The sequence below is a fragment of the Natrix helvetica genome, assembly GCF_964273705.1.
Source record: "Natrix helvetica genome assembly, chromosome: 6".
Taxonomy (NCBI): Eukaryota; Metazoa; Chordata; class Lepidosauria; order Squamata; family Natricidae; genus Natrix; species Natrix helvetica.
This window is the reverse complement of record NC_138553.1, coordinates 84228844-84255719: the sequence shown is the minus strand read 5'-3', so window position 1 is coordinate 84255719 and position 26876 is coordinate 84228844. Positions and strand designations below refer to the sequence as shown.

Genomic DNA, 26876 nt, shown 5'->3' with positions numbered 1-26876 from the left:
GGTGTTGATGGCTTGCTTTTAAGTCGTTTGCTTGTGCTGCCCAGTCCTCACTTCCTAAGTCCTTGATAAGCTGGTGGTAAATCAGCACTCCTGTTCCCAGGCTTCAGTCACTTCCCTGGCTGTTTTTGTCCCTGCTCGTCCGACAATCTGAGTAGCTGCAAAATGGAATGTATTTCCTTGTTCGTTACAGTGTGAGGCTACCAATGAGTTCTGGTCTCCTCGTTTGACCTCTTGCTTGTATTCTTGCAATCTGGTGGTTAGCTTTCTCCTCGTCTGTCCTACACGGTCACAGGGCAGGGCAATCGGTATTTGTAATGTTATTTGCTGTTGCTGTTATAACAACGGCCTGAGCTGTTAGAACATGGAACTAAGCTGGCTTTGAGAAGTGACCCATCTTCTAAATAGTCGGGAAGGTTTCCTTGCCGTTGATGTCTTTTTGAATCCTTCCCTGCTCTGCCAAGAAGATGAGAAGAGGGAGGGGGCTGGACGCTTGAAAAAATCTTTTGCATTTTTCTTCCAAGCATGACTCTTGTTCTTTCGAATCGGAGTTGACTCATAAGCTTTCTTGGCACAGCTCGTTGATCGGATCGGATGTGCAAAAGATACTCGAAGGTGAAGGAGAGCAGAATTTCTCTGACTTAACTGCAAAGCAACAATGGCAACAGCACTTTTGAATGACCCATCTCTGCTTTTGGTACATAGGATTTCTCTTAGTTGCTTAACTGAATTGTTGGGTTCCCAGATCCATGGTTCTGTTTGTGGGGCGTCTAGGCCCAAGGTCCTGTCGTTTTGAACTAAAGCCTCTCCAATTCCTTGCTAGTTGTGTTGTCACCCTTGTTGACCCCAACTTCATGGCACCTTAATATATATATATATATTAAGAAGAGACTGGGCAGCCACTTGTCTGAAATGGTCTCCTGCTTGAGCAGAGGGTTGGACTAGAAGACCTCCAAGGTCCCTTCCTGCTCTATTCTATTCTGAATGCAATAAACAGCAGGGGTATTGATGGGGGAAAAATTGTCCTACTTGTCAGACCAATGCTGGTCTGCTTGCATTATAGGTGCCACATTCTAACTTTATGTTCAGTGTAGATTTTCCATATTTATTTGTTATATTTGGAATAAGCCAGTGTCCACAATCCAAACAAGAGTTCAGCATCTTTTATTTCCCAGGCACACATATTTCATTGTACATCAGAGCTGCATAAATCGTTAAACATCTGTGGTGCTAGTCTTAAGTTTGCAAGCTCTAATGCTTCCCTGTGTTCTGCCCCAGGAGGCACCTATTTAAGAATATAAACCCTAGCTGAATGATAGCCAACACAAAATAGCTCAATAACAGAGCTGGAAGGGACCCTGGAGGTCTTCCAGTCCAACCCCTTGCTCAGGCAGGAGACCCTATCCCATTTCAGACAACTGGTTGTCCAATCTCTTCTTGAAAGCCTCCAGTGATGGAATACGTACTTCTGGTGGCAAGCTATTCCACTGGTTAATTATCCTCACTGTTAATTGTCCTCACTGGAATTAAGGAGAAACTGTTAGGCCATTTCTCCTTAGTCCCAGGTTGCTTCTCTCCTTGATTAGTTTCTATCCATTCCTTGGTAGAAACCAACCAACCTTAAGTCCTGCCTTCTGGTGATCTGGAGGATCGGTTGACTCTCCTCTTCTTTGCCCAAGACAGGGGATCTGCAAAATTATTAATTCTGTTTCCATCTTTATTTTCTCCTGCCTCCTTTTAATGCGATGCCTGTTTTTCTTCCTAAAGCGTAGTGACACTTTTTCCGGACAGCCTAAAGAGCGACCCAGGGTGACTGTTTGAATCAGGCTTCCCTTTTCTCTTGGGCTGCTGTGATCTCCACTCTTCACTTCCTAATTCTTTGGAAACTGTTCTTGGGTCTTTAAATCTGCAAGGGATGCTGCCGTCTGTTAAAACACAGTTTGCTTTTAAACTGTAACGGAATATTTATTTATTTATTACATTTTTGTCCCGCCCTTATTACAGATAGTCCTCAACTTACAACAGTTCATTTAGTGACCGTTAGAAGTTCACAACGGCACTGGAAAAAAAGTGACTTGTGACCATTTTTCACACTTATGACGATTCAAGCTTCTCCATGGCTAGGTAATCAAAATTCAGACTCTTGACAACTGACTTATATTTATGATAGGAGTCATGCAGTCACATTTGCATCCTTCTGACAAGCCAAGTCAGTGAGGAACTGAGATTCACTTACTGACTGAATAACTGCCATGATTCACTTAAGAGTGGCCAGAAAGATCGTGAAACCACAACAACCGTCTTGCTTAGCAATGGAAACTCGGCTGCGGTCGTAAGGCAAGGACTGCCGGCATAGTCCATGGCTACCCAAATCACTGCCTGAATAGGTTTTGCATTGTGTCGATAGGCCACTATTAATTGATTATTCCACTGGGGTTGATAGAGTATAAATATGGCAATAAATACATCGGAATAAGCCAAGCAAATAGAGGCTTAAAGCAGTTATTTCCAAAATTGTAAGAGACTTCCCAGCATGCATTTGCTAGAACAGAATAATAGAGTTGGAAGGGACCTTGGAGGTCTTCTAGTCCAACCCCCTGCTCAAACAGGAGACCCTCTACCATTTCAGACAAATGGCTGTCCTGTCTCTTCTTAAAAGCCTCCAGTGACGGAGCCCCCCAACTTCTGGAGGCAAGGAGTGATTGTCCTCATTGTTAGGAAGTTTCTCCTTCATTCCAGGTTTCTTCTCTCCTGGATTAGTTTCCACCCATTGCTTCTTGTCCTGCTTTCAGGGCCTTTGTACAATAGGTAGACCCCCTCTTCTTTGGGGAAGCCCCTCAAATATTGGAAGACTGCTATCATGTCATCCCAATCGCCTGGACATCCAGTTATGCGGCCCCTGTGATTCCCCCATAGAAGTTCTACCTATAATGACATAGTCTGCTGCGAATATATATTTACTTCTCATCTGTCGTGTTCTCATCATATGCCAAGTAATAATGGCATCACCCCTAGGCCTCCTTTTCATTAAAGGCTACCTTGCGCCAAGAGGAATTTGCTGTCTGTGAGTGTGAAGAGGCCCGTGGATAAAGAAACCCCATTGGTTTGGACTTTCAAAGAGCTCGAGCAGGAGATGTTCTGTCGATGGGTCTAGTGATGGTTCGCCAGAGGGGAGAGGAACGCAGTCGGAGCGCAAAGGCAGCATGAATGAAAACGAAAGAGGAAGTGGGATTTGCCTCCCTCGATAGGCAGCTTTCTCTCGTTTCTTTAGGCGGCTTAGCAATTCCGGTGAATTCTCCGTCTTCTTCGCTCTTCAGGCTGAGCAAGGCAAATATTTGCTTTTGTGCTGACATGGACACAACTGATTGGGTCACACACACACACACCACAACACAGACAAGCCATTTTTGCGTTCACGTTGTCTAATCCGGGAATCGCTTTTTAATACAGGGGGCAGAAAAGAAAGAGGAAATTTGAAGGTGAAAGCAATGGGAGGGGGAAAAAAAACCCCCACCAGATTCCTCCCAGTGTGTCGCCTGTACGTGGACTGGTGTGAACTTTATGACTGTCACGTGCCAATTCCACACACACACACACACACACCTCCTCCAAAACATATTCTTGCCATTCCTAATTTAAAAGCTCCTGTCCTGGTTAACAGTGTCCGCCGTAAGATTGGGGTCAAAGAAAAATATATATAACAAAGGCAAAATAATCAGGTCGGGAGGAAAGATGTTTGTTCCTGCCCTGGTTTTTTTTTTTTTTTTTAAAGATTTTATTTAGCCTTTTACTTTTCTCCTTCTTGCTTCTATCTTTGCAAAATATTTAAGGAAGTCCTCGACTTAATGGCAGCTCATTTAGGGACCGTTCAACGTGACACCACCAATGAAAAAAGTAACTTGTGGCTGATTTTCGCACTTATGGCCGTTGCAGCATCCCCGTTTGTCACGTGATTGCAGACTCAGAGGTTTGGCAACTGACTCGTATTTACGACGGTTTGTAGCATCCCCGGGGTCACGTGATCCGCTTTTGCGACCTTCTGAGCAGCAAAGTCAAGGGGGAAACCAGATTCACTTACCAACCGGTTTACTCATTTAACAACTGCAGTGATTCACTTAACAAACGTGGCAAGAAAAGTGGTAAAAATGGGGGCTAGACTCGCTTAAGAAATGTCTCGCTTAGTGACACAAATTTTGGGCTCTGTTGTGGTCTTAAGTCGAGGACTACCCTGTATCTGGATCCAAGAGGCAGCAGCCACCAGGCTAAAAAAAGGTATTAAAACAGTCGATCAGATGGAGGAGATATGATTTTATGCACGGAGGAAAGATTTCGGTGGGGGAAATCCATCTTGTACGACAGCAGTTGGTTTCCAATATCCATTTTCGCTCATGCTTAAAATGCTTGATGGTTTTTCTCCTCGTGAGTTTGCGTCCCGCTAATGAAATGTGTTTCCATGCCCCAGCAGGCAAAACAGCAACCCTCGGCTGCAAACATGCCGAGACGCAGAATGAAATAAGTAGGATCATAAATAAAATTAATACTTAAATGAAGCCGGGGAAGTAATTGTTTTTAAATGGGCCATTTTGTAGCTTGCTTTTTTCCCCTTCTTTTTACATTAATGCATCAAAGGCCTTGGACGGATGCTGTCTTCTGGACATTAAATAAAATGTGGTTTTCTTCCCCGCCACACACAACTATTAAATTTGCTTTACCTCCTCATTTGATGTACGACCCCTGCTACCTATCCAGTTACTCCCGGGTCTTCTGCCGAATAGTACCCATATTTTCTTAATTTTGACTAGAATACGAGCACCGAGAGATCTCTGTCAGTTCTCGTAACAAGAGCAGGCTTCGGTTTTTAGAGAAATGAATCAGGTTTTCTTGACGGCAGAGAATAAATGGCAGGGAAGGGTTTTCAAATGTGCATTCACAGAGTCCTTGACTTACAACCGTAACTCAGCCCAAAATTACAATCGTAAATTGTGCTGCTTTGTTAAGCGGCTTGTCACACGACTGATCCAGTTTTAAGACCGTCGTTAAGCAAAGCCCTTGTCGATCATGGGTGCTTTTTGCCAGAAAGCAGGAATAAACACCTACCTTGGCGTAAACAATTTGACCAATTGACCGCCGGACGCTGCAAATCGGTGTAAAATGTGGGCCAGTGACGAAGGGCGCAAAATGTGAACAGGTGACCGTGAGGGATCGGCCATCAGAATTTCTAATCGGGGTCATAATTTTGGGACGGGCTTTTGCCATTTCAAATAACCACTAATGGTGACTGGTCGTAAGTGAAGGACATTCTTACCAGTGTGTACAGTGGCAAATACAGTTAATCTTCGGCTAACAACAGTTTGTTTAATGACTGTTTGAAGTTAGGACGGCACTGAAAAAAGTGACTTGTGTCCATTTCTCACACTTATGACCTTTGTCACATCCCCAGTCAGGTGATCAAAATCTGAATGCTTGGCAACAGGCAGGTATTTATGAAATTGATTCGCTTTACGACCAGTGACCCACTTTACAACCATTGTAAAAACAGTTGTGAAATCAAGTCTGGCCTCCTAACGCCTCGACTTATGACCCCAATGACTTACCATTGAAATTCCAGGTTCCTCTGTGGTCGTACGTCGACAACTACCTTCATAGGTATATAAAACCCTTTTTCTACGGGATAGAGTAAAAAAAAAAGTCATTTGAGATGTATTAAACACAGAAAGTTCTCAACTTACAACCACAACTGAGCCCCAAATGTATGTTGCTAAGTGAGACATTTGTTCAGTTTTGCCCCATTTTACGACCTTTCTGGCCACAGTTAAGGTCGTTAAGTGAATCACTGGAGTTTTTAAAGTTAATAACCCAGTTGTTAAGTGAACCTGGCTTACCCATTGACTTTGCGTGTCAGAATGTCGCAAATGGGGATCACATGACCGTCACAAATACGAGACAGTTCCCAAGCATCTGAATTTTGACCCCGGGACCTTGGGGATGCTGCGACGGTCGTTAAGTGTGAAAAACAGCCCCATTGTAACTTCGCGCAGACACTAAGCGAACTGTTGTAAGTCGAGGCCTGCCTGAAGAGCCAATGTTATCGTATTCCCCAACTTACAGCCGTGTGTTTTGTTTGATTCTAGGCGACGAAAGTCAGGAGATTAAAAAACAGATCACGGGGATGAGAAGATTGCTGAACGACAACACGGGGCGGATCTACCAGCGAGTGGGGAAAGAAGGAGAAAAGTTGAAGGAAGAAGTCCAGGAATTGGACCTGGGATGGACTCCCCGTCTGAATCCTCCCGCGGACACCTCCGGACACCTCCAGCCATTGGCGAGCGGGGCCTGGAACGAATTGTCTCCCCAGGCTGGACCCTATTCAGGGCAGTACGGCACCCGCTCCAAAACCTCCTTCCAGAACCAGGCCAGGAGCCTGGGCGCAAACGGTACGATGTAGATCTTAGGTTTCCTAACCATAAACCACGATTAATGGGGTTTTTCACTACGCCAAGTTCCTGGGTCACAAAGGAAGACGAAACCCTTGGTAATATGGAAAACTCCCGAGCTTTTTTTACCTTCCCCTTACCTGACAGGTAGTCCTCGAATTACGATCAAAAATCGAGCCCAACATTTCCATTTCCGTGGTTAAGAGAAGCATTTGTCAAGGGCCCCCGTTTTACGACCTTGCTCGCCACGGTTGTGAAGTGAATCACTGTGGTTGATAAGTTAGTGAATCTGGCTTCCTTGTTGACTTTGCTCGTCAGGAGGTCGCAAAAGGATACTGCAACGGTCATAAGTATGACTCAGTTGCCCAGAAATCTTGATCGTGTGACCGTAGGTTGCTGCAACGATCAAAAGTGTGAAAAATGAATCTCAATTATTAAAAATGAACGTCTATAAAAATTAAAATTATGGTACCCACATAGCTGACTTGTTGATTGGGAGGGGTCTGGTGGACTAGAGGGGGAGCTCTGGCCTCAGAATCAGGAGGCTGTGAGTTCGATCCTCGGTAGAGGCAGATATTTCTCTCTCTGGGCACAATGAGAATATATCTGCCGAACAGAACTCCTCACTGGCGACAGGAAGAGCATCTGGCCAGTAAACACTCTGCTAGCTTCATTCAGTTGCCCAAACTCCACCCCACAAGGGATTATGGGATCATTAATAGAAAATGATGATGATAGCTGACTTGACTGAAACAAGCTATGAGAATCAAAGATGGAGGGAATATTATGGGATGCTCCAGAGGGTTTTATGAACCTCAACATGGTGCATTGAAAAGCTGGAGACTATGGCTCTGATGATGCAAGTGGTCCCTTCTCTGAACATTAAAAAGTTTGCCACTTTGAATGTCACAGTCTCCCTTTTAGCAGATGCCACTTGAAGGGCCAGGATGGAGTTCAGTTTATATCGGTTTCTCTTTATGACGAGAGAGAGGCCTTACTGCCCTTGCTTCTTGAGTTAAACATCTAATTGCATTTTTAAAAACTTAATATACAGGTAAACCTCAACATACAACCCCAATTGGGACCAATGTTTATGTCGCTATACGAGAAAGTTGTTGAGTTTTGCGCCATTTTACGACTTTTACGGGCAGAATCGTTTAATGAATGACTGCCATGAAGTTTGTAACACGGTCATTAAGTGAATCATTGAAGTTGTGACATTAGTCACACGGTTGTTAAGTGAATCTGGTTTCCCCATTGACTTTGCTGGTCAGAAGGTCGCAAAAGGGGATCACGTGATGCTACAACCGTCATAAATATGAGTCAGTTGCCAAGCGTCTGAATTTTGATCAGGTGGCCATGGGGATAGTGCAACGGTTGTAAATGTAAAAGATAATCCTTTTTTCAGCCCCATTGTAACTTTGGTCACTAAACAAACCTTTGTAAGTCAAGGACTGCCTGCATTATTTCAATTGCCATAAATGATATAAACTAGATAACACAATGACGTGAAGTTGATGTAATGCAGTCTGCTCTAATCTTCCGAAGAAAGATTAAACCAAAAAAAGTTCATAAATATGTATGATGTGAAGAGAGCCCTGCTTTTGACTTAAAATATTAGCCGTTTTCTTTCCTTATTTTTTCTCCTATTTATTGTATATAAAGGAGATTTACATGAGTAATTTCTGCCGAAGCTAATGGGAATGAAAATGTAATCCCTCCGTGCCCCACTGGGAAAACGAACGTTTCACTTATTTATTTTTCCTCTTTGGGGGTCTTTGGCGCTTCACACCCTCATTAGGAATGCATTATATTTGTCGCAGAAAAAAATTAATTCCAGCATATTTGGCTTCGTGCAAACGTGGCCACCGTCCTCATCAGAATATTAAGGAGCAGGAAGGATCAATACGGATAATTTTGGGTGACAATCCTAAGGGGGACCTTGGATTTCTATTGCTAAATTGAGCGGTTCTTAAGTAAAATGTCATGTAACTGCACCGCTTAGCAACTGTGGATAAGCAGGAACCGTGCAGTTGTTAAGTGAGGACCTCATAGCAATGGCAAGAGCACTTGGAATTATACAGTAGTCCTCCATGTACGACCACGATGGAGCCAGGAATGTCTGTTGCTAAGTGAGAAATTTGTTAAGTGAATTTTGTCCCATGTTACAAATTCTCTCGCCATGTTTGTTAAATGGATCACTGCAGTGGATAAGTTAGTACGACCGTTGTTAAGCGAATTGGGCTTCCCCCTTGATTTTGTTTGTCCGATGGTCGCAAAAGGGGATTGCGTAACCCTGGGATGCTGCAACCGTCATAAATACGAATCAGTTGCCAAGCGTCTAATTTGGATCACGACAGTCATAAGTGTGAAAAGCAGCCCTAATTCCCTTTTCTCAGTGCCGTTGTAACCGAGTGGTCGCTAAAGAAACCGTTGTAACTCGAGAACCACCTGCCTTATGTCGTATTCTCAAAAGCCGGACCAGCAAGGGCTGCTCGTGTAAAGGAGGTGTGGCTGCGACTTCCGTTGTGCTCTCTACGAACTACGCTCCACAACGCAAAGGCAGCCCGCTGCATGTTTTGACGAGAGTTGCCGTTTTTGTGGCCTCCTCTGCACATTTACACAATCCGAAGAGGAAGGCAATAAATCCAGGCCTGTCACAAAGTCACAAAGCTGGAAAGATTGAATTTTGGGTTTTGGCTGCTTCCCGGCTGCAAGTAGAAGCCCCTGGAGACGTTGCGTGGGGCAAGGAGGGCTAATGGCGTGAATTTCTTTCATTTTTCAGGAGAAACCCCGGTGGCCAATGCCGCCCCCTCCTCTTCTGGATCGAACTGTTGCACTTGCAATTGTCAACCTGCTCTGCAGGCCATCCTTCAGGAGCTGAAGACCATGAGGAAGATCATGCAGATCCAAGCCGGTAGGACAGGCGGTGGTTCAAACCAACATACAAACGGTGTTTGTACATACAAACAACATACATACAAACATACAGACCCTCTCTCTCTTTCTTTCTCTCCTTCCCTCTCTCTCTCTCTCTTTCTCCCTTCTCTCTCTCTCTCTCTCTTTCTCCCTTCTTTTTCTCTCTCCCTCTCTTCTCTCTCTCTTTCTCTCCCTCTATCCCTCTCTCTCTTCCTCCCTCTCCCTCGCTCGCTCTCTTTCTCTCCCTCCCTCTCTTGCTCTCATTTTACGGGGTTGGCCTCAAAGAAAACGTCTATGGAGATTGTCCCAAAAGTCCCTATTTTTCCCCAAGAGGCAACTGAACTTCCTTGGATTTTCTTTGAAGAGGTTCTGCTTCTTCAGCTCTGAGTTGATCTGAACTGAACGGAGGAAGCTTTTGGGATGAGAAGTGAAGCGCCTTCAAGGAAAAACCAAGGGAGTCCAGCCGCCTTTTGGGAAGGCGTCTACGGAGATTCCCAAACATCCAAGCCATGGTTGTCCCAGAGGTGGCTTTCCAAAAGTCTTCCTTGGTTTCCCCTGAAGACGTTTCGCTTCTCATCCAAGAATCATCCAGTCAGAGCTGAAGAAGCTTCTTGGATGAGAAGTGAAAGTGAAAAACAAGACAATCTAGTTGCCTCTTGGAAAAGAACCTCTGGGACAACTGTGACCTGGATGACGGGGAATCTCCATAAACACACAACTTCATGGCTTTCTTTAATAATTGTCTATGGAGGTTCTCCGTCATCCAGGTCACCTTTGTCCCAAAGTCAGCTGGATTTCTTTGGGGGGGGGGGTGTTCCCCTGAAGAGGTTTTGCTTCTCATCCAAGAAACTTCTTCAGTTCTGAGTTGATCTGAACCGAACTGAAGAAACTGAGGAAGCTTCTGGGATGAGAAGCAAAACCTCTTCATGGAAAAACAAAGTCCAGCAGCCTTTTCGCAGGTGAGGGGGAAGCACCTTTGGGGTCTCAAAGAAAATGTTTATTAAAGAAAAGTAGGGGTGGTTTGTGGGTTTTTTTGCTTTTTATCGACCAAGTGTCCCTGGCAGTCCTCCATTTACGACCACAAATTCATCAGTTTTGCTTGCCTTCCGTTCCACAGAAGACATGTTGCTTTCTTTAGATGACTTGGCAACTTGGAAGATGTGTTGAGTTGAATTCCCAGAATTCCCCAGCAAGGGGAATTCTGGGAGTTGAAGTCCACAGGTTGATGTCCACGGTTGGACATCCTTATGGACCAGGTTCATCCCAAGCATTAAGTCACAAAGCAGCTCAGCACAATTTGACTTAGAGCAGAGGTGTCTTAAACTTTGACAACTTTAAGACCTGTGGACTTCAACTCCCAGAATCCCCCCCCGACTAGGGAATTCTGGGAATTGAAGTCCACTGATCTTAAAAGGGGCAAAGCTGAAAAACATCGCTTGAGATGTTCTTTCGACATCTTTGCTCATGGAGATGCTTGCAGAGATCGCTCCCTGCATCCCCATCCTTGTTTCCTTCCGGGACTCTGTGGAAGCCGTTGGGTAGAGGTGATGATGCAGAGATGGGAAGCAAAATTTGTCCTCTGATAATCCAATTTTCTCAAACTTCTCACCTCTTTTTTTTTCTTTCAGCAGCTGCCCAGAACCGACCACAGCCGCCAGTTCCTCCGGCTACCTTGCAGAAACCCACAGTCTCAAGGAAGAGGAATAAAAAGAAAAAAGCGGCCCCAAAGACTGTTGAGCCCCTGACTGTGAAGCAGAAACCGGGCGCTGTGGAGGACGACAGAAAGTTACCTGCGAATTCGGGCAGGTTGAGCGTGGAAGGGGCGGAGCCTCCGGTTTCAGGATTCGGCATCGTGCTCGAATCTTCGTCTTCGGATGTAAGTGGACGAGATGCGATGGATTGCAGGCAATCCTCCACTTAATAACGGTCTGTTTAGCGACTGTCCAAAGTTACAACGGCACTGAAAATAGTGACTTGTGACCGTTTCTCACACTTACGACCGTTGCAGCATCCCCGTGCCCGCGTGATCAAAATTCAGAGGTTTGGCAATTGATTCATATTTATGACGGTTGCAGGGTCCCAGGTCAGCGATCCCCTTTTGCGACCTTCTGATGAGCAAATGTCAAGGGGGAAGCCATATTTCACTTAACGTCCGCATTATTAATTTAATAGCTGCAGTGATTCACTTAGCAACGGTGGCAAGAAAGGTGGTGAAATGGGGTAAACTCACGATGAATGTTTCACTTAGGAAGTTTCGGCTCAATCGTGGTTGTAAGCGAAGGACTACCTATATTGAAAACCTTCCATCTTTTATTAAATAATAACAATAATGTTCACGATAATTCTGGGCCAGTGTCCTCCATTTTCCTAGCAATTCTTAGAATAACGTTGCTTTCCCAAGGGACATTTCATTCATCCATCAGACGGAACATCAAACCTGATCGAATATATGCTGTATATGTCCCACATACATCATTTTTTTCCCTCGGAAGAGATTGGTGTGCACTGGGTGACTTTGGGCCAATCACCAGGAGAAAGGGAGTTCTAGTTCCGCCTTAGGCATGAGACTCAGCTGGGTGACTTTGTAAGTGGAGGACTAGCCATAGCTTTGCAAGGGCACTATAAGAGCTGGAAAAGGGTATTTGATATATCCCCCCCCCCTTTTCGAATTGGACATTTGTTGAACAATTGTCTGGGAAGGCGAAAAAAACCGCTTTGGATCTTTGTTGGAGACAAAGTTGGCAAAGTTCACGGGGGAGGGAGAAGCCGAGCATTCATTTCTACAATGGACTTTCCTCCCCCCCCCCCTTTTCGAGAAGACAGTTTCCAATTTCCTAAATGCACCCAGAACACAGAACCTAATTAAATTCGGTATCAGTGATCGTAAAGGAAGGAAATTGTGTAGAGGATACGGTGCCTTTCTATGGAAAAGTGTAAACTAATAATGCAAAAGAAGGAGCAGTCTGATAATTCACTTACACGGAGGCCAGCTATGCCTGGTAATCAGATTAGTATCTCATACCCCTAAGATCCGTATCGCAGTCCATAGTAAAGGACTTGATGCATTTTTGTGTGTGTTGCTGGTGCTGTAATTAAAATTAAAATGTCTGGAAGGAGGAGGGGACCGGGAACTTATTCTTTAGTTTTACGACTTAAGTCTGAATTTTATTTTAATTTCGTTTTTAATCAGAATTTTGAACACACAGGCTCCATCTTTTAAAGCACATGCATGCAAAATTGAAGTCTGATTGAAAATCTTGGTTTTCTAGACTTTGCTCTTGTTGGATTTTCCAATTTTTGGATTTTTTAAAATAAGTTTTCATCGGGTACTTATTAAAACACGGTGTTAAGAATATAGTTTTGGGGCATAAATGGACAATATTCTCAATGAAGATTTCACAAGTGCTATGATGTTTGTTTGGGTTTAATCTCGAGAATTCAGCCTTATGGTACTTTGAGTCCAGGAACTGATGGACAATTCTCCTTCTAAATATATTTTCTGTTTATTTCAATAAAAGGCTAATAATATGTCGAACTGGCAAAGAGAGTAACTGTTAATCAATTACAACATTTTATAAATGCTCAGGATTAATTCTAATTGGCGGTTTACTCATTTTAGCCCAACAAAGTTGAACAAATATTAGTGTTAATTATATACACAATTGCCTTGATTATTTTCTGTCATCAAACTCTGTTTAACTGTAAAACCATACTTGGAGAATGGGCGTGGGAAGCTCAATCGGGTACTGATTGCTTGCAATTGAAGGATAACTCCCCACTAAAGGAATCTGGAATAAATCAGCATTTTATTTTATGTGACCGGAATACAAACGGATTCATTTAGGAAACATACACAAAGAAAATTGCAGATCACTTTCATTGGATCTCTAATTGAAGCCTGATCTTCCCTGTGCAGAACCTTGATGAAGAAACTTATTTCAATCTTTTTCTAAAATAAGATTTTTGACAGATTGATGGTCCAGCTTTTTTCAGGATTATTGTTGTGACGATGGGATAATCTGCTCCTTAGAAACAGCAGTTATAGAAGATAATGGGTGCTTGCTACAGAAGATTATCTAATTTTATTCTGAATTCTGACACTGCCTTGGAATTCATTAATTACGCTGTTTTTAACCTGGTTTTGGTCTGCCAGAGTGGAAGCTGAAGTGACTAACTTAATCTCAGATCAAATCTGTAAAATTTACAATTGCCCTTTGCCTTGGATAGTTAATTGGCTGATTATTAATAGACAGAGAAAGGGACAGTTTACAATCCAGGGCTTTGTGCAAGTGTCTCTCCAGTTAAGTGTGTGTGGTTGTGTCTCAAGGGCAAGTGGTACTTTTTCTGGAAAGTTGTGACTTCCAAACTCACTGAATGGTTATTTACTAGTTAACTGTTTTGTCCCCTGCAAAATGCATACTACTTCCAGCTGTCACAAATCCTAGCATTTAAGTAGGGTTTGTAGTAACTTAAGGTCAACTAGTCCTGGTACAGGAAATCCTTGACTTATGACCCCAATTGAGCCCAATATTTCCGTTGCTAAGCGAGACAGTTGTTAGGTTTTGCCTCCTTTTACAACCTTTCTTGCCACAGTTGTTAAGAAAATCACTGCAATTGTCAAAGTTAGCCACTTGGTTGTGAAGTGAATATGGCTTCCGCATTGATGTTGCTTGTCAGAAGGTCGCAAAAGGGGATCACGTGATGCTGGGACGCTGCGACTGTCATAACTATGAGTCAGTTGCCACGCGTACGAATTTTGATCACGTGATCACCGGGATGCTGCAACAGTCGTAAGTGGGAAAAACGGACATAGGTCACTTTTTTCAGTGCGGGTGTAGTTTCAAATGGTCACTAAATGAATGGATGCAAGATGAGGATTATCCGTAAACATGAGACGCATACACATAATCATCTGCTTGAAGGATGAGATAAGATATATGATATAAAACATAAATTATTGCATAGGATATAAGATACAAGATATAAGTTATAAGTTAATCTTTATTGTCGCTTTTTTCTGTGAAAACACACTGTGAAGACAGATTAAAAAATAAAATGATGATGCTTGCTCTCAAAAGAAAATAAATGGATGCTATACACATACATGTATGCACATACATATGGTTATCTATCCATCCATCCACACATGTACATCCACACACAAACACACACATATCGATACATATATTAATTGCAGTCCATTTTGAATACAGAGCAAAAAAAAAGTGTCTTGAGAGTTAACAAGATTTTCCCTGATTCCTAATATTTATTAACAATAATAATGTGTTGACCTGATAGGGAATGTATTATTTCCCACTCACGTTTTAAATGGAGGGTTAACCTTGTCAATCCAGTGAATGAAAAGTCTTCTGGCACCAGTTTAATATATTTGTGTCGGTGGGTAATACGGCCCAACTCCTGCATTTGCTTCGCCCTCAGAATGAGGATGCTGTTAATCCTGCCTTATTATTCCATTTTTCCCCCTTTTTTCTGATAGCCAGAAGTACAGCTTGCTGAAGGTTTTGACGTTTTTATGCCTAAATCACAACTGGACTCTATCTTAGCAAATTACACTCGCTCAGGAAGTCTCCTCTTTCGAAAACTGGTGTGCGCGTTTTTTGACGACAAGACGTTGGCCAACTCTCTGCCGAATGGCAAAAGGAAAAGGGGCCTCAATGACAACCGGAAAGGATTAGACCAAAATATTGTGGGTGCAATAAAAGGTATTTATTTTTCCCTACTTTTTTATACCCCTCCTTTTCCAAAGTCTTCTCAACATGGGGAGGAGGTTTCGCACCTGGTAGCCCTGTCAGCACAATTGAGTCCCAAATTTTATGGCTAAGCGAGACAGTTGTTATGTGAGTTTTGCTCCATTTTACAACCTTCCTTGCCACAGTCGTTAAGTGAATCGCTGCAATCGCTAAATTAGTAGCACAGTTGTTAAATGGATCTGGCTTCCCCTGGACTTGGCTTGTTGGAAGGTCCCCAAAGGGGATCAAGTGATACAGGACACTGCGACTGGCATAAATATGAGTCTATTGCCATCATTTACAACCGTTCAAAGTTACCACCTCATGAAAAAATGGTGATTTAGGACTATTTTTCAGACTTACGGCCGTTGCAGCATCCCCATGGTTACGTTATCAAAATTCAGATGCTTGGTAACTGATTTGTATTTATGACAGTTGCAGGGTCCCTGGTCATTTTTTGCAACCTTCTAATAAGATGAGTCAATGAGGAAGACAATTCACTTAATAACCGTGTTACTAACTTAACAAGGAAGGTCATAAAGCATGGCAAAACTCACTATCAATCATCCATCCATCCAAAAGTTTCCTTTGCTAAGCATCTTGTTTAGCAACTTTGAGCTCAATTGTGGTTAAAGACTGTGTGTGTGTGTGTGTAAATGAGCTCAACTGTGGTCCTAAGTCAAAGGCTACAAGCGCGCACACACACACACACAGACACATCTCAAGTATGCCTCTGAAGCAGTTTTCAGTGCCATCCAGCTGCCAATCTCCCTCAAGTGGCACCAGTAGGCACCACTCTGACCAGAAGGCTCCTTTTATTGACCTGCCGGTGAGGAAGTCTTCTTGGCTTCAGCAGGGTCTCTCCTAGCAGGAGTAGGAAGCGATGCCGTGGTGGGACTCCGCTCCGCCTGGCTCCATTCACCCAAGTTGACTTTGCAAAGCTGTTCTTCAGGAGACTGTAGTCCCATTTATTTCTTCTGCTGGCTCCGTCGGCCTTCGGTCCCATTCAGAATCAGAAGGCCTTGTTGTCCACTTGGCACCATGAAGAGATGCTTTCCAGAAGATCTGGCCCCAGACTTTGCACTGCTCTTCCCCGCGAGTCCAGAGGGAGCAGGTTCTGCCCGATAAATCAGTTAGGGGGGGGTGCAAAGACTTTTGGGAGATATAATTCATTTCATTTCCAATTTCCCTGTGGATGCTTGTTTTACTACCAGAGTAAAACTATCAACAAAGAGGATGCTAATAAGGCCATTAAAAGCATTGTCGTTGAGTGGAGTTTTTGATGTCAAACCTGGCTTGGCTTCCAAACTGATTTTTTTCCACATTTTTCCCCTTGTCTCTGCTCCTTGCCTCAAATACACCCTTAAGTCAGATCTCAGCTTCAGAGGTCTGGTCTAAAACTTATTTTCTCCTTAAGTTCCCTCCAGAGACAATTATGAAAAAATATGGTTGCATATCTTTCTACACCTCCTCTTTCCAAAAATGGGATGGGGGGGGGGACCCTCAAACCTGGCTAAATCCACATGATGTGATGTGACTCCTGCCCAAACAACCTGAGTTGTGGTCCTCAAAGATGAAAAGCAGGCTCGTTCCTACCCAGTCCCGTTCTTTTTAAACAACCATGTTAGATAGTTTGCTGGAGCTCATGTTTTCCTCTGTTTCTGAAATGCTCCTTAATTAAGGAAATATATTGGCCTCTGGCTTCCTAAAACGTTGAAACGTACTCGTAAGCCAAAGAAAGGAATCGTTGGTCTGTTGGTTGAGGACATCATTCGTCATTCTCTCTCTGATGTCTTTTCCAAGTGGATCCTTGGTTGTCTCTGAGCTTGGCGGTTTTCTTGCAGACGTTTCATGACCCAACTAGGGAACGTCATCCGTGCTAGAGTGGAAGAGAAGGAGAGGAGAAGGACTGCGGGGTTCTTGACTGGGTGGCTTTGTTGCAGACGTTTCATGACCCAGCTAGATAACCTCATCAGCGAACCCCATTCCTTCTAGCACTGATCAAGTTACCTAGTTGGGTCATGAAACGTCTGCAAGAAAGCCCCCAAGGGTGGAGGGTTCGTTTTCCGAGCTTCTGGGTTAGTTTCCAAATGTTTTGTTACCAGGCTAGGTTCCATCTCAGGGGAATTGAGGGAACGTCAGCTTATAAAGACTCGGTGTGGTCAGTGGGTCTTGTGATGGGGAGATCATATCAGGTGAGGATCTTGTGGTGGGCCAGGTGTGGGTCGCATCAAGTGAGGGTCTCACTTGCTGCAACCCACACCTGACCCACCACAAGACCCTCACCTGAGGTCATCTCCCCATCACAAGACCCTCACCTGACACATCCAAACCTGACCCATCACAAGAGCTACTGACCACACAGAGCCCTTATAAGCAGAACAACATCAACACTGACCTCCTCCCAACTCCACTGAAGACGTTACATAGCCTGGTAATGAAACGTTTGGAAACCAACCCACAAGCTCGGAGGTCGAACCCCCACCCACATTCTAACCCTGAGCTATAGAAATTCGCCCCCATCGCAAAAACCCCAAGTGGTCAGAGAGCACCAAGGACCCCACAGATCAACCCTGAGCAGCCGAGGGTCGAAGCCCACACTTCTTCAACATTTCTCTTCTCCTCCAAGTGAAAGTTCAAAACGTCTCCTTCCTCTGGTGGCTTTCTCTTCCTCAAGGGCTTCTTCTTGATTTACATGTCTGTGAAACAGGATGTGAGAAGCGGTGGGTGGAGAGCAGAGCCGGGGGGGCATCTGGAGAGCAGACCCAGGGGGGCATCGTCTTAGAAGAGATTTTTTTGTGGGTGTTTGCTCGGAAGCTTTGCAAGTAGCCCTTTATATTTATATTTTATATTTTAGGAAATGTATACATGGTGACTCAAGGCGGCTTACAAGAACATGAAAACCTCATATATATAAAACAATAAAACCAATAACTAATTGGCTTACAACAGTTCATTTAGTGACTGCTTGAAGTTACAACAGAGCTGAAAAAAGGGAGTTGTCATCGTTTCTCACACTTATGGCCATTGCAGTATCTCGATGGTCATGTGGTTTACATTTGGATGCTTAACATCCGACTCACATTTATAACGGCCACAGTGTCTCGGGATCCCCTTTTGCGACCTTTTGACCAGCAAAACCAAGGGGGCAGCCAGATTCACTTAACAACCGCGTTGCTAACTTAACAACTGCCGCGATTGGCTTAACAACTCCGGCAAGAAAAGTTGGCAAAACGGGGCCAAACTCACTTAACAAATGTCTCGCTTAGCAGCAGCCGCTCAATTGTGGTCGTAAGTCGAGGACTGTCTGCCTTGTTCGGTTTTGCTTCCTCACTTGCTTTGTTCCTTTGTTTCCCCCCTTGCAGTGTTCACAGAGAAATACTGCACTGTAAACCACGTGGATAAACTTCCTGGCCCCAGGGACTGGGTGCAGATTCTGCAGGACCAGATCAAGCTGGCCAGAAGGCGGTTGAAAAGAGGATCCGGTGAGTGAGGAGAAGCCCGGAGGGAGGGGAGGGGAGGGGAGTAGGTGGAGCAGAAAGGCAAGAAGACCCCGAGGATCCTGTCGTGAAGTTTGAGGAAGCGGGGGGGGGGGGTTATGCCTGGGACATCTCTCTCCTTCCTCCTCCGTGTTCTCAGCCTGGAGTGAAGGTGGAAATCACCTGGATCCAGAAGTTCTCCTTTCCTGGGGTTGCTTTCCATGGGCCTAAATCTCAACTATCTTGCAGGGTGGGCTGAGAGAGCTCTCGGACTCTTCGTCTGCAGTCCCCTTTTTTCAGTGCTGTGGTAATTTTGAACGGTCAGTAAACAAACTGTTGTAAGCCGAGGACTATACAACAGTTCATTTCGGAACTGTTCAAACAGGACTGAAAAAAGTGACTTGTGACCATTTTTCACACTTACGACCCTTGCAGCATCCCCGTGGTCATGTGATTTGCATTCGGGTACTTGACAACTGACTCACACTTATGACGGTCGCAGTGATCCCCCTTTGTGACTTTCTGACGAGCAAAGTCAAAGCGGAAGCTGGATTCACTTAACAACCGGCTTACTAATTTAAGAAACATAGTGTTTCACTTAATGAACGTGGTGACGAAGGTCGTAAAATGGGGCAGAACTCACGAAAGAAATGTTTTGCTTAGCAGCAGAAATGTTGGGCTCCATTGTGTTCATAAGTCGAGGACTACCTGTATTTTAAAAGTCTCAATATCCCATCATCCTGAACTGGTGGCGCCTTATGGGGGTTGCAGTGCAAAAAATGGAGAGCTACGGGTTGGGGAAACGCCGGCTAGTTTCTGTCTCACCTCTAACTCCAAAATTCTAGCAGATAATAATGAGGCTACGGAGCATTTAAGATATATTTTTTTAAAATTTATGCATTTGATGCCCTTTGAAGTTAATCCATCTCCAGGATTAATGTTCCCCAGGTAACGTTTCAAAGCAAAATACACAACTTCTCAAAAGAGCATCATTCGCATTTTCAAAAAAACGTTTTTCCCCTTTCTTAAAAGAATAGGACACACACGGGATTAAGTAATCCCTGCCACATTGACATTTCAAGCAGCAGCAGCAGGAGGAAAGAGAATAAAAATGGTTTTTAAGCCCATCAAAAGAGGGAATAACAGAGCTGGGAGGGACCCTCAGAGGCCTTCTAGTCCAACCCCCTCTTCAGGCAGGGAAACCCATACCATTTCAGACAAGTGGCTGTCCACTTGTCTCTTCTTAAAAATGTCCAGTAGAAGAGATGTGTGTAATCACAGGTTCTCACAGGCTGCTTTTACCCAAAGAATGGGAACGACATCACAAAAGTTGTGTTGCAAATTCCAGCCCTTCTGGGTAGACAGGTAGTCCTCAAATTACAGCAATTCCTTTAGTTTCAAAGTTACAACGGCATGGAACAAGATGACTTAGAGCCCCTTTTTTCACACTTATGACTGTTGCAGAGCCTCCCTGTGGTCAGGCGATGAAAATTCAGACGCTTGGCAACTAACTCCTATTTGTGACGGTCGCAGTGTCCCGGGGTCACGTGATCCCCTTTTGCGGTCTTCTGAGTCAACGGGGAAGCCAGATTCACTTAACAACTGTGTTACACACTGAACAAAACTGCAGTGATTCACTTAACAGCCGTGGCAAGAAAGGTCCTAAAATGAGGCAAGGCTCACTTAACAGACATCTTGCAGCAGATAGTTTGGGCTCAATTGTGGTCGTAAGTCGAGGACTAAGGCGAAATGTTGCAGAGGAAGGAGCGATTTAGCCGAGATGCCAGCCGGCTCTGCCTCCGCTGGCATCTCCAGAAGCATTTTAGGAATGAGAAGACAGGCGGGGACACGTTTGGATCAATCCTTAGAGAGAGAGAGGAGGATTTTGCAGCTGGGCCTTGGCCGTTAAGGTTTTCAATGGAAAATAATCTCAGCTAGGCCGAATCCCTATGAAACCAGTCAGGCGATTTAGCATTGCTTCCGTTTTAAAATGACAAAGGCCAGGGCAGGAGGCAGGACAAGAAGCAACAGGTGGAAACTCATCCAGGAGAGAAGCAACCTGGAATGAAAGAGAAGCTTCCCAACAGGGAGGGCAGTGAATCAGAGGAATGGCTTCCCTTCAGACGTGGTGGGGGCTTCATCACCTGGAGTTTTTAAGTTTTTAAGAACAGCCATGTTTATCTGGAGTGGTATAGGCTAGAGTCTCCTGCTTGACCAGGAGGTTGGCCTAGAAGACCTCCAAGGTCTTTTCCAGCTCTGATTGACCGAGCGACTCTTCTGATGCCCCTAGTAACACCCCTGCTGCTCTCTCTTTTGCTTTTGAAAAAGTACTTTGACTTTTCAGTGTTTTGCGTCATTTTGTCAAGCGGTAGTTACGCTCTGCTTTGTACCTTTGTTTTCAAAGTTTGGCCTTTTTCCTAGAATTCATTGCAGCAAAGAAAGGTTTGGCTGAGAAAAAAATGTTATCAACAAAAGTGCACTGAAGTGGATTTTTGGAATGCCGCTTTACGAATTTAAAGTCATATTTTCCACTTTGTATCCTTAATGCAGTGGTGGGTTTTTTTTAAAAAAAATGTAATTAAACTATTTTTTATGTGGCTTGGCATTTTTCCTGCTCAGTTCAGTTATTGATTTACACCCGAAAAGGATTTCACATATTAGTGTGTGGGTGCATTATGCCGCAGTAAAATCCTTTCCACTTTAAAAGTTGATCAGCCTTCGGTCAGGGACAAATGTAATTTTGGTTGAAGCAGCTCTTCAACCCGAATCCCCTTAAGCAGAAGTCACAGAGGAGCAGTGCTCAAGAAAAGAGGTCAAGTCGGCAACTGTACAACTGAAGCTCTGCCTTCTTCTTACACGCATGGGTTGGGCTTTTTAACGTCACTGGGTGAGAAGTTTAAAAAACAAAATACACTAAACTAAGCTAAAGAAAGTGCTAAAGTACTAAAGTATTAAAATTGTAAACAACTGTTTACAATTACAAGAAAAGGATTAATCACAACCGATAACCAACAAAACAAAATTCTAAGCAATCTAAACGTATCGCTTATATATCAAATCAGAGGTGGGTTGCTTCCGGGTTGGGGAGGATCGGGCGAACTGGTTGTAGCGGCAGCGGGAAGCTCCACCCACCTGCCTGGATGCTTCTGCACATGCGCAGAAGTGTCGCCTGCACATGCGTGAGCCCGCCTGAACCGGTAGTAAAAAAATTAGCAACTCATCACTGTCTCAAATGTTAAACAATATACAATATACTGATGAGATTACCTAGTTGGATCATGAGACATCTGCAAGAAACCAAGCTCAGAGAGCACCAAGGGCCCCACAGTTCTCCTCCTCCCTCCTCCTGTCTGCAAACCCTTCTCCCTTCCAGAACTGATGATGTTACCTAGTTGGGTTATTAAAATGTCTTGAAGAAAACAATCAAGCTCAGAGAGCACCAAAGTCCCCACAGTTTTCTTCTTTCTCCTCCTCCTTCTCTTCTCTACAAACCCCACCCTCCTCTAGAACAGACGCTGTTACATACTTGGGCCATGAAATGTCTCAAGCAAACCACCAAGCTCAGAGAGCACCGAAGACCCCACAGTTCAACTTTGAGCTAGAGGGTTGAAGTCAACTCATCTTAACGTTGCTGAGGTTGAGAAACACTTTAGAAGTGACCAGCTTGGTGAAGATGGTACCAGGGCGGTCTCTGGAAAAAAAGAAGAAGAAAAAAACCTAGACAGGCTGTTCTTAAATAAACATCCATGATTCATTTCTTTTCTGCATTTACTCTTTTTTAAACTCCCAAGTAAAATAGTTGTAGAATAATTTTCTTTTCTTCCATACCTGTCTTTAGCAGAAACGGCTGATGGTGATGAGAAAGTGGACATTTCTCTGCTAGAGGCAGGTAAATGGCACCGAGGTTTGTTTCCTTGTTTAACTTTGTTTAATGTGAGATATACTGTACCACTAACTGCCGGATCTTCTTGGCAGCTTAGCAATAAAAACAAATTTAAAATCAAGAACACTTAAAATAAACAATGGAAAGCAAGTAAGCCCCAAAGCCTGTTAGAAAATAAGTTATTCTGAGGATTTTTTAAAAAGGAAATAAAGAGGGAAGGCGTTCCTGGGTCTTGGGCTGGCAGCAGAAAAAACAAAGAAGGTTGCCCCCGGATGACCTCTCAACCATCCCTTGGGATCCTCTCCAGGAGCAGAGAGGTTCATGGAGAAAGAGGTCCTCTCTCTCAGACCCCCTGCAGCTGAGCCATGGGGGGGGAGATGGGGGCTTCAGACCTAATGACCAACGGTCCAAGAAACCAGCTGGATCAGATTACTGTATCCTCTGGGTTTTCCTAAGAGCAGCTCAGCGGCCAAGTCAGGTCCTAGCTGAAGTTTCTGGATTAGATGCTTGTCAAGAATATGCCTCATATCAATAAAGGAGAATATTTGTAGCTCAGGTTGAAATGTCTTTGGTGCTCCCTGAGCTTGGTGGTTTTCTTGGGGACATTTCATGAACCAAGTAGGTGACATCATCATTGCTAAAAATGAGTGGGTTATATTGTAAATAAACAGAGAGCAAACCCCACTCCCTTCTAGCATTGATGATGTTACCTAGTTGGGTCATGAAATGTCCGCAAGAAAACCACCAAGCTCAGATAGCACCAAGGACCCCACAGTTCTTCCTCCTCCTCCCCCCTCTCCCCCTCCTCCTTTCCACAAACTCCATTCCCTTCTAGCATTGATGATGTTACCTAGTTGGGTCATGAAATGTCCACAAGAAAACCACCAAGCTCAGGGAGCACCAAGGATCCCACAGTCCTCCACTTCCTCTTCTTCTTCCTCCTCCTCCATTTCTACGAAACCCGCTCCTTTCTAGCACTGATGATGTTACCTAGTTGGGTCATGAAACATCCACAAGAAAACCCAGCAAGCTCAGTCAGGGAGCATCAAGGACCCCTCAACATGCATCATAATTATAGTTCCTAAAAATGCTAATTTTCAACTTTTAACTCTTTTTCAGGTACCCTCCTTGAAGCCCCACCTTCTGCGCCAGTGTTTCATTAGCATATTCAAACCTTGGTTTGAGACGATGCCAGCAACCTTTCTAGATTACTTCACTATCCGTGCTCTCCTGTTTCACGATCTCCGATCCATTTTTTTTTTCATGCTTTTCTAACGTGGATAATAATTAAGTGACAAATCACTTTTCCTTTTGGATTTAATCAAGATAACTAGATTTGTTCGTAGAGAGGCTCTAGTGCAATTAGTCTGGTAACTAATGTGATAGGATGAATTTTGATTTTATGATGGCATTTTCCCTGCGATTCTAGGAAAAAAGAGAAATTAAAGTCTCCTCTTAATCTTACAAAGAGCTCCTAACACCTCCATTTCGTGTAGAGTTTTTGGTGCCAAAGTCATGGGATCAAAAATAAAACTTCTAAGTCATTTAAGGAGTCTTTAATGAGTTTCTGAGTTGAGTCTTTCCTTCCATCCCCACAAAGCAAATTTCTACTTGACTAAAATTATTATTTTTTTCAGAAGCAGAATTGCTCTCATTATATTTGACCATAAGCAGGGCCGGATTTTCCTATAGGCTAACTAGGCTTCAGCCTAGGGCCTCAAGATCAAGAGGGGCCTTTTATTTTTATTTATTATCCGTGCCACATTTTTTATAAAGGTTAGTACCAATTACAACATGTTTCATTTAATATATTGATATATATCACAGTAATGATGTATTTTATTATCTCTCATGTAATTTACAAACTTAAAAATGGGAGGTGAAAGGGCCCCATAAGGGGAATAGCCTAGGGCCTCTTTTCATCTAAATCCGGCCCTGACCATAAGATATTAATTAATATTACTTGCGATGTCACATTTAATCCAGATCAAATACTCCTTGGATGCGTACAGGAGTAACAATTAATGTATTTTATTCCCTCGTTGATGAACTAAAAACCATCAACTCTGTGTGCTTAGATTCCATTCTCCTTTGTTTTGCTACTTTATGGGGATTAGGAATTCTGAGAACCTTTTGGAGGATACAACTTTGAGAAGATTCCTTACACATTTCCTCTCCTTTTTCCACCCCTTCAGAGCTGAAAAGATATTTGGGGGTTTATGCTAATATTTCTCTTTTCAAACAAAAGCCAGCAGTATGGCTAGCAACTCTCCACTAATCTTCAATACACTCCGATATCTCATAAACACTATCTGAATTTATTTGCATTTTTGTTACTCCCAGTATCTCCTACGTTCTACATGAGAAGGTCTCCTCATACCTTAGATCAGAGTGTCCAACCTTGGCCACTTTAAGACCTGTGGACTTCAATTCCCAGAATTCCCCAGCCAGTCTTGCAAGGCTAGCTGGAGAATTCTGGGAGTTGAAGTCCACAGGTCTTAAAACAGCCAAGGTTAGACACCCATTTTACATGAAGGGTTAATGCCACATACATGACAAATTCATTGATACCGTCATAAACACCTCTAGCAGAGTCTAATGGTGTGTTTAGGAATCCTCTTCTTCAGCTTGCTAAAAATAATCATTTCTGCAGTTCAATAATGTTTTTAAATAAATTTTTAAACTTAATGCATTACAAACAACTTACCACTGGCTGTCTTTTCTTGATGCCTTGACCAACCTGAGCTACTGTTGTAGCTGTCTGTAAGGATCCCACATGCTCTTTCTGAGGCCGAGGGGATTTTCTTCCACAAATGAAATTTCTTGGTCTTTTCCATAAATCTACAAAGCGTATGTATTGTAACCATTAACCCACAATCAGCAGTCTTACGAATCTTTAAAAACAATTGTACTTGTGTTGGCTTTAACTGTGACTACTATTAAAACTTTTTCCCGGACGTCTTTTTTTATAGGTTTTATTAGGAAAAATATCATCCCATATTTAGGTAAAAGTCTCAATCTTATGTATATATGTTTTATTAATATGTACATATTTAGCTATTTTTTAAATTACTATGTTCTTAATAAAACCAACAAGGGACTAGTTGTGAAATGGTGCATTAAGATTGTGTCGTGTTATCAATCTCTGGGAATCTTTGTCAAGTTCAGCAAAATAATAATAATAATAAATTACTCTAATTTAATCAGAGTCCTTATACTTTTTTCCCACAGATTATTTTTTAAATTATTTTACATGTTTCTGAACAAATATACCTGTGTCTGATTCCTTCATGTCAGTATCATATTGTTATTAATGTAAAAGGGTGATTAATGCATTGTTTTATCAGCCAGGAAATTAGCAATAAGGCTAAACTGGCAGCCCCAAAGGCAGGATTAAATTAGCAGCCGTGCTTTGCTTGTTTGTGGAAGGGATGAAATTTGTTATTAATTTATAACATGGGAATGACTCGTCCATGTATCACAGGATGGGGAACAATTGTGGTTTTGTTTATTTAAATAACGGCACACCTTGATTGTGTGACACGTAACAAAAGGCAAGATATATAGGTAGTCCTTACAATAGTTCATTTAGTGATCCTTCAGAGTTATGACATCAGGGAAAAAAGTGACTTATGACCATTCTTCACACTTACAACCGTTGCAGCATCCCCACAGTCACATCAAAATTCAGACATTTGGCAACCGACTCATATTTATGACGGTTGCTGTCACGTGATCTCCTTTGCAACCTTCTGACCAGCAAAGTCAATGGGGAAGCCAGATTCATTTAACAATTGTGTTACTAATTTAACAACTGCAGTGGTTCACTTAACTGCGCCAAGAAAGGTCATAAAATGGGGCAAAATTCACTTAGCAACAGAAAATGTGGGCTCAATTATAGTTGTAAGTCGAGGTTGTAAGAGCCCTGGTGCCACAGTGGTGAGAATGCAGTATTGTAGCCTAACTCTGCCCACTGTCAGCAGTTCGATCCTGACCGTCGTCTCATCCTTCCATCCTTCCGAGGTCAGTAAAATGAGGAGCCAGATTGTTGGGGGCCATATGCTGACTCTGTAAAACCGCTTAGAGAGGGCTGTAAAGCACTGTGAAGCGGTATATAAGTCTAAGGGCTATTGTTATTGCTACCTGCATTGCAAGTTGAGAGCAAAATCAGTAATACTTGGGAGAAGATCGCCTGCAGAGGAGGAAAACGTTTGACCGGCTTTCTTGGAAGCTAGCCAGCAGCCGAGTTAATGGAGAGGGGATCGAGAGGATTATAAACAGGTTTGGCAGGTAGTGTGCCCCGAGCATCGCAACGTGGCCATCACTGGACCAACCGGTTTGTAATGTCATCTGGTAATGCCAGCTATATCGCCTCCTGTCTTAAAATTAGCCATTTTGTCAGATTGCCCTTGCA

General features: G+C 43.4%; 1 protein-coding gene across 3 annotated transcripts in view; it reads left to right on the top strand.

The window, feature by feature from the left end:
* The window catches only part of BEND7 (BEN domain containing 7), a 32145-nt gene extending 8018 nt beyond the window's left edge, over positions 1-24127 (top strand). Inside the window, exons 3-9 of one of the 3 annotated variants that reach the window (XM_081956893.1) lie at positions 6129-6431; positions 9217-9348; positions 10979-11226; positions 14848-15073; positions 18466-18585; positions 22421-22468; positions 23582-24127. In XM_081956893.1, the coding sequence (XP_081813019.1) occupies positions 6129-6431; positions 9217-9348; positions 10979-11226; positions 14848-15073; positions 18466-18585; positions 22421-22468; positions 23582-23625 (1121 nt within the window). In that variant the 3' untranslated portion in view covers positions 23626-24127. Of the gene's footprint in view, positions 1-6128; positions 6432-9216; positions 9349-10978; positions 11227-14847; positions 15074-18465; positions 18586-22417; positions 22469-23581 lie in introns of all 3 variants that reach the window. The other 2 variants (XM_081956892.1, XM_081956891.1) reach the window with 2 other exon arrangements.
* Positions 24128-26876: the final 2749 nt, after the last annotated feature.